A 10,564-nucleotide genomic window follows, 5' to 3' on the forward strand; every position below is an offset into this window, starting at 1 on the left:
CCACACGATTATGCAGGTTTGCACAACTATGCAGAGCTCTCACAGTCTGGTTACAGAATCCCAATGACGGTTTTGCCACTTTCCCTTACATATCCAGACCACAATAAATAAATCATCAACTCAGAAGTGGTAAACACAGAAGACCTTTTGATTGGTCAGGATCCTGTGACCCAAGGGTCACGCCTGGCCAGAGATAGGAAAACATTCTCACAAGAGACCTTGTGAGAGGCACACCCCCTGAACAGCAGAACAGAATTATTACTGCTGTGAAATTGAGACCATTTTACCAAAAACAACAGATTCACAAAATGCACCATATGTGATACATAGACATTCTCAGTGAACTTTGATTGACTTTAGTCACAAGGAAAGGAGAGGGAGTAGAAGAGGGAATCATAGATAAGCTAGGAAATAAGTTTGGGCAATGTGGTGCCCTATGCTCTTTCTTTGAGATCTTCTCTGCAGATCAGTGAGCTTTGTTTTATTGCAGGGTGTTTAATTTCATGTTCTGTCTCAGAAGGAAAACTATCCTTAAACCTAGTAGCAACCCAACAATGTAGCTCTGCAATCTCTGCCCAGCTCCCCTCAGGTCTTTCATTTTACCCAGCCACTGAGAGCGAGTAGTGTAAGATCAAACCAAAGGTAACTTTTTTTCCTCCTTTCTTTTTTATCTTTGTGTTTTGTGTTTTCCTTTAGTTATCTTTTTTTCTGTTTTTTCTAATGGTTTCTGCTTGGTTCTATGCCCATGAAATGGGCATCTATGGTTCTATGGATTTTTTTCCAAACCAATATTTAAGTTAGTTGGCATAAATCACCTATCAATTTCAGTGAGTGAAGAACAAATTTATATTCACATGTATTATATATTAGCTATATTATCTTTTCTGACAGACAGCATGTTGAAGCCGCTCAGGCTGCCATTTTTTCCTTTTTTTTTGGTATCTCCATGTGGTCCTATTCACTATCACAACTTGACTTGTCCAAAATGTAAACAAGCTCTTTGCTGTTGCACTCTACACATACTATACACTGTGAATTTTTTCCCCCTTTTTTCAAATTTAAAAAATAAATAAATAAAAACCTGACTGCCTCTGCTAGAAATCTTATAATGGGCCTTGTCTGGATCTTCCACCAGGACAGTGAAAACAAACAAAACAAACATCAAAATCAACTAATTTACTTCAGTGAAAGGTTAGGGTTTTGTGGATTTTTTTTTTCATATAAATATAATAATAATTCTGTATTCCAATAATTCTGACCATGACTGCACTGACAGCCCAAGCTATTTTATTTGCATTTGATTTAATCTAAGGATGTGGTTGCTGTAAGTCAGTTGTTATGTTTCTGCACGTCTAATTGAAATTGATTTCAAATTGAAACAAAATTTTAATAAACTAAGTGACTTCTACTTGAGCACAAGTAAAAGACCTACATGCAGAATACCTATCACAATTATGTTTTTTCTTTGGTTCCTAGGTGAGGGATCATGGGAAATGGAGTCCAGAGAAAACAATCACACACTCACACCTGTTTCCCATCAGTCACACTATAAAGCAGGGCTGGGCAACTTTGGTCCTGTTTGATTAGGGTTGGAGCTAAACTCTGCAGGACAGTGGCCCTCCGGGACCAAAGTTGCCCAGCCCTGCTATAAAGGTTGCACTCATCCACACATACATGGCTGATTATTGGTTAGCCCATTACATCTCTGTGTCTTCGTGTTTTTTTTTCTTTGGCTTGCCTTGTTTTGCCGTACCTAGTGTTTTTGACCTTGGATTGTTTATCTGTTTTTGATAGTTTGCTGCCTGCCCTGACCTTTGCCTGTTTTGGATTTCCCTTTTGGATTACCTTGTGTGCTACTGTTTACTGGTATTTTGACCCTGCCTGTGTGCTACTGTTTACTGGTATTTTGACCCTGCCTGTTCTGACCACTCTTTGGATTAAAGCTTGCATTTGGATCCAACCCCGCTGTCATGCCTCTCCACGTTACAATACCTTCCCACAATATTGGATTTCATTTTTGAGCCAGTGCGTGGTACTTACAAACATTACATAATGTGAAAATCTCCTTTATTTTTATTGTATTGGTTAGTGGAACATACAGCTGGCATAATTTCACTACAGAGAAACTTGACAAATGTGTACACAAATGACCAATTAGCTCATCATTCGTCTGTTACTTGTCTAAATAATGACAGCATTCACTTTCTTAACCTCACACACACACAGATATATTGTGTTTTTACAAATATGTTGTGCAATGTCAGGAAAAATTATTAGTAGTTAACCTTAATTGTGACAGTTTACAATTAATTTGTAATGTCAAATAAACATTTCATTATGATAGATCATAGGCCATTTATACTGGAGACACAAAACATGCTTGTGAAGTGAAAATTAAATTTCCTATTCCATCATATCCATAATTAAGGAATCACTGTTCGATGTGGAGATAGAAAAAGATAAATTGTATTTGCTTTATTGTAAAAGTATGCGTCTATATACAGTCATGTGAAAAAGAAAGGACACCCTATTGAAAATGTAAAGCAGAAGTTTTGGCAGTTTGCTGGTCTGGAGCCTTCAGGTGTGTGTTAACACAATGCCAAAGAGGAAAGACATCAGCAATGATCCTAGAGAAGCAGTTGTTGCTGCCATCAATCTGGGAAGAGTAATACAGCCATTTCCAAACAATTTGAAGTCCATCATTCCACAGTGAGGAAGATTATTCACCAGTGGAAGACATTCAAGACCTTCCCAGGAGTGGATGTCCCAGGAAATTCACTCATTGGTCAGACCGTACAATACTCTGAGAAATTGCAAAAAACCCAAGAACTACACCTCAGACTCTACAGGCCTCAGTTAACATGTTAAATGATTAAGTTGTGAAATTACAATAAGAAAAAGACAGGGCAAGTATGGCATGTTTGGAAGGTTTGCCAGAAGAAAGCCTCTTCTCTCTAAAAAGAACATGGCAGGATAGTTTAGGTTTGCAAAGTTGCATCTGAACAAACCATAAGTCTTCTAGAACAATGTCCTTTGAACAGACGAGACCAAAGTGGAGTTGTTTGGCCATAATGCACAGTGCCACGTTTGGTGAAAACCTAAAAGAGCATATCAGCACAAACACCTCATACCAAAAGTCAAGAATGCTGATGGAAGGGTGATGATTTTGGGCTTGTTTTGTAGCCACGGGACCTGGGCACCTCACAGTCATTGAGTTGACCATGGAATCCACTTTATACCAAAGTATTCTAGAGTCAAATGTGAGGCCACCAGCCTGACAACTAATGCTTGGCCAAAATTGGGTCATGCAACAGGACAATGATCCCAAGCACACCAGCAAATCTACAACAGAACAGCTGAAACAGAAAATAATCAATCTGTTGCAATAAAAGTCATACAGAAAATTATTACTTCAAGTTATTGCTACTAAAAGTGGATCTACAAGCAATTTAATCATAGGGTGTCCTTAATTTGTCACACATGGCATTTCCATAATGGCTTTATTTTTGTTAAATATATAGTGACACGGTGTGATATGTCATGTGTTGTTGTTCATCTGAGGTTTTATTTTCCAAATTTTGAGACCTGCCAAGGACCAGGTGATTTTTTATTATGTCCTAATATGGAAAACCATGTAATTCAATAGGGTGTCCTTTCTTTTTCACATGACTGTATATTGAAATTGCATTGTGCCATTAAATGCCTGAGTTTGGAGATCACAGAATTGATACATTTCACAAGATGCAACATCCGTCTGAAGAGCGACAATTCGTCTGCTGTATGGCCTCCATCTGTTCTCTGTGTTGCTGCATCATCACAGCCATTGATTCCTCGTGTCTCCTGTTGGAATTATCTAACATCTCTGCAAACTCTCTAGCTCTATTACTCTCAGCTTCAGCATTCTGCCTCTTAAACTCCTCCATCTCCTCTTTCATCCTGTCTGCCTTCTCCTTAAATCCCTTCTCCAACAGAGCAGCCTGCTCCCTCAGTTTACTGTCCATGGCACGCTCAGCCTCCTCTCTCTGAAGTTTTATCTCCTCATCCATCTTCTCCTTCATCTGCCTCATCCTCTCTTCATTACTCTTTCTCTCTGCTTCCATCTTCTCTTCTAGCTGTCGCTGCTTCTCTTCTTTAACTTTGATTTCCTGCTCCAGGAGGACTGCTTTCTCTGTTTCCTCTGGTTTTTCATTGGCAAAAAGAGAAGAAAAGAAAAAAAATGAGACAGAATAAAATAGATCCTTAGTCTCATGGTTTAAAAGGAATAAAGAATTATCAAGGTACTATCTGCTAAATATGATTGTCCTATAAAGAAAACACTACCGTGAATTACTTTAAACATACTAATGCACACTTTAAGATGGACACTTCCTTCTGTTTTCAACTTGGATATTTCACTAAAAGAATTAATTTTAATCAACTACTTACACATATGTAGGTGTACCTGTAGTTCCATCCTTACAACTAAGAACTGATTTAGAACCATACAAATAAAGCCTGAAGAGGTGAAAGTGTTGATCTTCATCACATTTACCTTGATTAGTGATGACATTGGAATAAATAGCTACCCTATATTGCAATTATTGCCAGGTGTAAATCTTCTACCTTTGAAACAGCTTGTAGCATTTGATGCTACTTGTAGCTGGTGTTAAATTAATTTGACTGTTACATCATCTTGCTCATGTCTCAGAGTTCTTCATTGTCCAGCAGTACTTTCACAACAAGTAGCTAAACATTTGAGCACTTTTTGAAACAGGGAAATTAGGATTTGAAGGTTTAACAATCTCACCCTTAATCTTTTTTTCCTTCTCACTCAGTTTTTTGTCTGCATGCAGAACGGCTTTAGAATCCACAGATTTCTGCTTCAGAAACTCCTCTAGGACCTCTTCAGCCTATTGATATAAACACACATAGAGAAAAATGGACAGTTATGACTATGATGATGAAAGTGATCATATTACTATAATGTTGAGTAATATAGGCAAGACCTTGACTTCTTTATTAGCCTGACTGTTGTAATTCTTCACAATGTCCTCCAGATCCTTGCAGAAGAGCTCATAGCCGCCAGGTTTGGCATAAAAGCCCTGCTTGAGTTTTTCTGTCATTGGTCCAGAGAGGACTGACAGGAGATCCTCACATTGTCTCTTTGAAGCCTCCTCGTTTTGACGCAAATATTCATCAAAGAGTTTATTAATTTTTTCCTAAAAACATAACATGTAGCATGTAAGTAACAGTTCTCAGTTTTATAATGCATCAGAGGACATATCATCTATGGGTGCTTCTTAAAGAAGGCTGCATCCCAGTGAGGCTGTCTTTCCTAGACCAGCACTTCTGTCCCACACAGCATTACATTTAATGAATAGTAAGTCTGCATGGCTACATAGTAAAGGTTTCCACCCCCACTGTCATGAAATAATATTTGTATAATTTTTTTATTAACTGACTTTTGTTAATGCAATACAGTGAATGAGAATCGTATGACAACTGTCTGTGGTCCCCCCAAAAGTATTTTATTGTCCAACAGTTCAGTTGGCCCAGTTCTTCAGAGGTGCTAGAAGATACTAATCAAAAGAGTACCAAAGCTTTCTATTTCAGTGACGGCGCTACACCGGGGCTGGGGGGGCTATAGCCCCGTCAGAATTTTGAATAGCCCCGGTTTACTCTGACGTCATCAATATCATTTATTTTCTTAGCACCCCCACATATTGGTCTAGCCCCCCCTTAGCACCGGTAGAGAAAATATTCTGGCGCCGTGCCTGTTCTATTTACAACATGTTTTTTGAAGTGTTGAGCATTGTAACTGTTAAGCACGTAAATCACAATGGCCAATCGGAGGTATTTTATTTAGTCAGAAGCCGGTCAATCCAACGCTGATTCTTGCACTCTTATGAATCCTCTCAAAATAACCAACAAAGTGCAAACACAATATTAAAAGAGATTCATTATGCAGTATGGTAAGCTCTTTTCATTATAATGGGAATTTTAACACTATAGCAGTATATTCAGTTCACAATTTAAATATGGCCACACACACTCACTTGACATTTTATCAGGTATACCTTGCTAGGTACCAGGTTGGACCCCCTTTTGTCTTCAGAACAGCCTTAATTTTTCATAACATTAATTCAACTAGGTGCTGGAGACATTTCTCAGAGATTCTTGTCAGTGCTGACATGATAGCATCATGCAGTTGCTGCAGATTTGTTGGCTGTACATCCATGATGTGAATCTCCCATTCCAACTGTGGTGGGAGGAGCAAACGACAGACACAGTGGGTGTGGCCTCAGGACATGAAGAGGCTTTTATTTAACAGATATAAAACATAAAAATGGGGAAATAAAGTGTCCAAGGGGAAGGAGCGTCCAAAAATAAACGGGGGATCTTGTGTCCTTGTTGTGCGGGGGTATCGTGAAGGAAGGGCATTGTTCAGTAAAGAGGGGTCCAGGTAAGGGGCGGAGTCTTGTGGCCACAAGCCTCAGTCTTCTGTTCTTAGCTGACTGAAGTGGCACCCGGTCTTCTGCAGCTGTAGCCCATCTGCTTCAAGGTTTGACATATTCAGAGATGCTCTTCTGCATAATTTGGTTGCAACGAGTGGCAATTTGAGTTGCTGTTGTCCTTCTATCAGCTCAACCAGTCTGGCCATTCTCCTCTGACCTCTGGCATCAATAAGGCATTTTTGCCCACAGAACTGCCACTCACTGGATATTATCTTTCTTTTGGACCATTCTCTGTAAACCCTAGAGATGGATGTGTGTGAAAATCCCAGCACGTCAGCAGTTTCTGAAATACTCAGACCAGCCCATCTGGCATAATTTCATCATTGAAATTCTTCAGTTAAAGAAGCAACAAGTACTTTGGAAATGCAGGTATGATTCATTTGTGTCTACAGTTTAACATAAATGTTTCCAGGAATGGAAGAATGTGCATGACTTTTCATGTCTGTGTGTACAGATCAGTGTGCCTATGACCTTTATTATTTATATTTTGATTATATTTTGCACTGTTGTAAATAAACTACAAACAAAAATAAATTTTCTTAATTTCCTCACATTCTTTCTTAACTTTTTTTTTTTTTTTCACTAACGATGCATAAACATTGTTTTCTCAAAAGTACAAACTTACATGATACATATTTTTGTAGCACAGTTTGTGCTGAATACAATGTAATCAGATTTTAGCCATTAATGTGTTTATAACTAAAAATAAAAAGCACAATTGTCAGGACATGTCAAAACTTCTCCTGGACCCAAAAGCACTCTCAGACCTCAGGGGGATAAGTCTTGTGTAAAGATGCCAATCTGAGCTGCCTCATTAATTTGAAAAGCACCCTCAGTGATTTGATTCTGCAAATGAGCTGGCAGTTCACAATTGACCCGAGGGTGTTCAGTGTCAACTAATTTTTCATCTGTTTCTTCATGAATTGGAATGTGTGCAAAGGATTGTGGGTGACTGGAGGATGCAAAGAATACACTTGATGCATCCTAAATAATAAGATGAATGAAGTCCACAAAATGAAGGCTGGCTTCCAAAGGTCCTTCAAATTGAGGTGGCCTTTGGTGGCAGTTGATGGCATGGCAGAAGAGAGCATTAAAATATTCATAATGATTATAAGGTTTGCAGGTATTCAGATGTATTCAGAACCAACAAAGGGCCAGAAGAGATGTTTTATTTTTCACCTGGTTGCCTATTGTCAACAGTTTACAGCATCAACCTAAAAGAACTGAAACTGGAAATATGTGAAGAGTTCCTGCTTACCTCTAGAGTTTTCAGGTACCCCCCATCATTGTCCCTGAATGAACGCTTCATGAAGGTTTGTGTCGCTGTGCTGCTGAGATGTTGGTGTTCTGAGGACACATCCTTCAGTTCTAGCGGGAAGGTGTCCTTCAGCTTCTCCATTCCACTCTGGTAAATTTCAAGCCCGTCCTTCACTGCAGCCTCATTTTCAATCTTTGCCATGGCGATCACAGCGTTCTCCAGACATGGCACAACTCCACTGGAGATGGTGTCCACATAATTTTTTGCCAGATGACCCAGAACTGCAGAGAAGTAAAGAAGTTAAACACAGTGTTAAGGAAAGGGTATTGAACAATCTATAAGTGTATGCAAACTCTTTTCTCAAACTCAAAATTTTCTTTTGAATCACCTCTGCCAGATACTGTGATTCCGTCTTTCAGCTTTTTCACTTCACTCTTCTCAAAGGCATACTTGCAGAAATTTTCTGTGACCTCCAGGAAGTCAGAGGAAAAGTCAGCAGAATCCAACTTTTCAAGACGTGACACATTCTCTGGGGCAGTTGGAAACGGGAAAGTGAAGCACTTTCTGGAGGGGAAGTAGTTTTGGATGCACTCCCTGGGCAGGTTGTACTCCATCACTTTTTTTGAAGTGCCTAGAACAGATAAATGCATGCTGATGCTTCTCTCAATTTACAGATTACAAAACTCTAAGTAAAGTAGGTTGCCAACCAAAATGCCTATTCCTGCCATGTGTACCATAGATGCAAGTCCGTGGCAGTAAATACATCCCAGCCATATGTGAATTTATGTGAAAATATTATTTATAAAACAGTTAGTTCCAGTCCTTGATTCTGATTGATCAACAGCTGTGTTTTATTCATAATAAGTACGGCTATGACCATTTCACCCAATGATTCTGTGTATCACTGCGCAACTCCCTTAGCAACCACTCTATCAATCAATATAAACGGCATTATCCATGGAATCTGTTCATTATTTTTGTAATGAATTATGAGCAATGTTGGAGGAAGTTCATTTTAAAAGTAATACGATATTGCATTACTTCATAAATAAGTAACTAATTGTGTTAAAAAAGGTGACCACTCAATTCTCACGGTGACCACATCACACAGCAGAGCAATTTTTTGCTTAGAGCAAAATGCGCTCTGTTCAAACGCTCGAGAATCAGGCAAGAACAGAATCCGCAAATGCTTCACTATGAGCCTGTTCAACTCCCTTAAGGGGCAATGCATTCATGCAAACGCTGTCTACAATCTTGGGTAAAAGGCAAAGCAAAAATTAGAATCAAGCTTCTAATTCTCTCTCAGTAGTCCTGCAAATACATCACAATGAGCACATGCCACTTTCTTGTGAGTCAAACGCACTCTATCCTTCCTTATCCAAAAAGAAATAAGCGCAATGAGCACATTCAACTCCCCTTGAGAGAAAGTTGTGTGAATTTGCAGGTATCAAAGCAAGCCACTGACACAGAAGCATACACTAGTGATGGGAAGTCCAGGTCTTTTCCTTTCGGACAGTTCGTTTCAATGAAACGGTTAAAAACCGGTTTATTTGCAACCGGTTCTTGACTCGAGAACGAGAACCGCTCCAGCAGTGGGCGTGTATGTTCGTTATTCGGCTCGCTGCACACATGCTGCTGTTCATCATCAGTTCTCTCTTCACAGCAGTTCAGTCAGAGTACTGTTTGAGTAAATGAATTACTCTGGGATATTGGTTTATTTAGACTCAGAGGAAGTGTCAGCCATGTTAAAAAAGTGATTAACTTAAGTAATTTGTGGATTAATGCTTACTAGAGACGCGAACCGTTTCAAACGATTCAGTTCGATTTGGTGAACTGGTTCAACCGGTTCACTAAGAAGAACCGGTTAAATCAAACAATTCGTTCACGAACCGGACATCACTAGCATACACTCTTAGCATGCTTAGTCGGGTGCTAACATAAACAAACGGTCTTGTCAGGATGAAGAAGAGGATGCCCTGTTGAAAAAACCAACATATGCTGGTTAGGTATGTTTTAATGCTGGGATGCTGGTTTATGCCGGTCCTTTGCTGGTTTAAACTGGTCCTTTGTTGGTTTAAGCTGGTCCTTTGCTGGTTTATGCTGGTCCTTTACCAGCACATGACCAGCATAAACCAGCAAAGGACCAGCTTAAACCAGTATCCCAGCGTCAAAACATACCTAACCACCATATGATGTGCTCTTCTGGCACCATTTTATATTATGGTCGTATAGTAGTATAGTGGTCATAGGCTGTCGCTGACTCATGTTATTGTCGAGTTTAGACATGCTTCAGACACCAGTCAAGACAATGCAGTGCGAGTTCCCTATTGAAAGGGAACTAAATTTAGTTCATGTGTGTTTTATTTTTATTTTTAGTTAGTTTTAAAGGCAATCGTTTTAGTTTTCATTTACAGTAGCTTTAGTCCTTTCATCTGAATTTTCCTATCTTGGTTTCAGTTAATGATAACACTGCTTACAAGCATGTTTTATTAATTGAATTATTTGTTTTGCTTAAAACTTGAGTATGTTTATAATCTGCATGACCAATTTTGTTTATGGTTCCCTAGAAACAAGGGGTGGCTCAACTTCAACTCAAGGCTCAAAACACCCCACTCTCCCCTAATTTGAGTTTTTTCTTTTTACCTGCCAACTGAAACAGTGAAATCTAGGACAATGACAAGCCAAGGTTGACTACTACTAGAGAAAATGCACTTTGATATGTTCGCCTGGTATCTTGTAAGTCTGCGGTTAAATTGAGTGTGTCACAGAAATGTGGCAGTACCCGCTGCAGCTAAAGATTTGTTTTGGTCGA

At 39.2% G+C, this 10,564-nt stretch overlaps 3 protein-coding genes across 6 annotated transcripts in view; all 3 read right to left on the reverse strand.

The window, feature by feature from the left end:
- Window positions 1–10,564, reverse strand: part of LOC107567104 (gastrula zinc finger protein XlCGF7.1-like) — a 358,002-nt gene that overhangs the window by 164,594 nt on the left and 182,844 nt on the right. The gene's annotated exons all lie outside the window — the stretch shown is intronic.
- The window catches only part of LOC107567101 (guanylate-binding protein 1-like), a 44,667-nt gene that overhangs the window by 29,350 nt on the left and 4,753 nt on the right, over window positions 1–10,564 (reverse strand). The window lies entirely within an intron of this gene.
- On the reverse strand, window positions 2,072–8,417 carry LOC107567103 (guanylate-binding protein 1-like). The gene is made up of 5 exons (XM_016252716.1): window positions 8,141–8,417; window positions 7,753–8,033; window positions 4,986–5,198; window positions 4,787–4,889; window positions 2,072–4,177 (listed from the first exon to the last, which is right to left on the reverse strand). The coding sequence occupies exons 1-5, from the start codon at window positions 8,400–8,402 to the stop codon at window positions 3,735–3,737; spliced, it is 1,302 nt and encodes a 433-aa protein (XP_016108202.1). The 5' UTR covers window positions 8,403–8,417; the 3' UTR covers window positions 2,072–3,734.

Source organism: Sinocyclocheilus grahami, unplaced genomic scaffold, assembly GCF_001515645.1.
Source record: "Sinocyclocheilus grahami isolate Dianchi unplaced genomic scaffold, SAMN03320097.WGS_v1.1 scaffold1128.1, whole genome shotgun sequence".
Lineage (NCBI taxonomy): Eukaryota > Metazoa > Chordata > Actinopteri > Cypriniformes > Cyprinidae > Sinocyclocheilus > Sinocyclocheilus grahami.

Bases quoted from the DNA above. Each gene is read 5' to 3' on its own strand.
- LOC107567103 (XM_016252716.1), bottom strand. From the start codon at position 8,402: ATGCATTTATCTGTTCTAGGCACTTCAAAAAAAGTGATGGAGTACAAC. The intron at 4,890-4,985 runs GTCTTGCCTATA...TTATATCAATAG, and splicing joins AGGCTAATAAAGAAGTCAAG to GCTGAAGAGGTCCTAGAGGA. The intron at 4,178-4,786 runs GTGAGATTGTTA...ATGAAAAACCAG, and splicing joins GAAGGAAAAAAAGATTAAGG to AGGAAACAGAGAAAGCAGTC.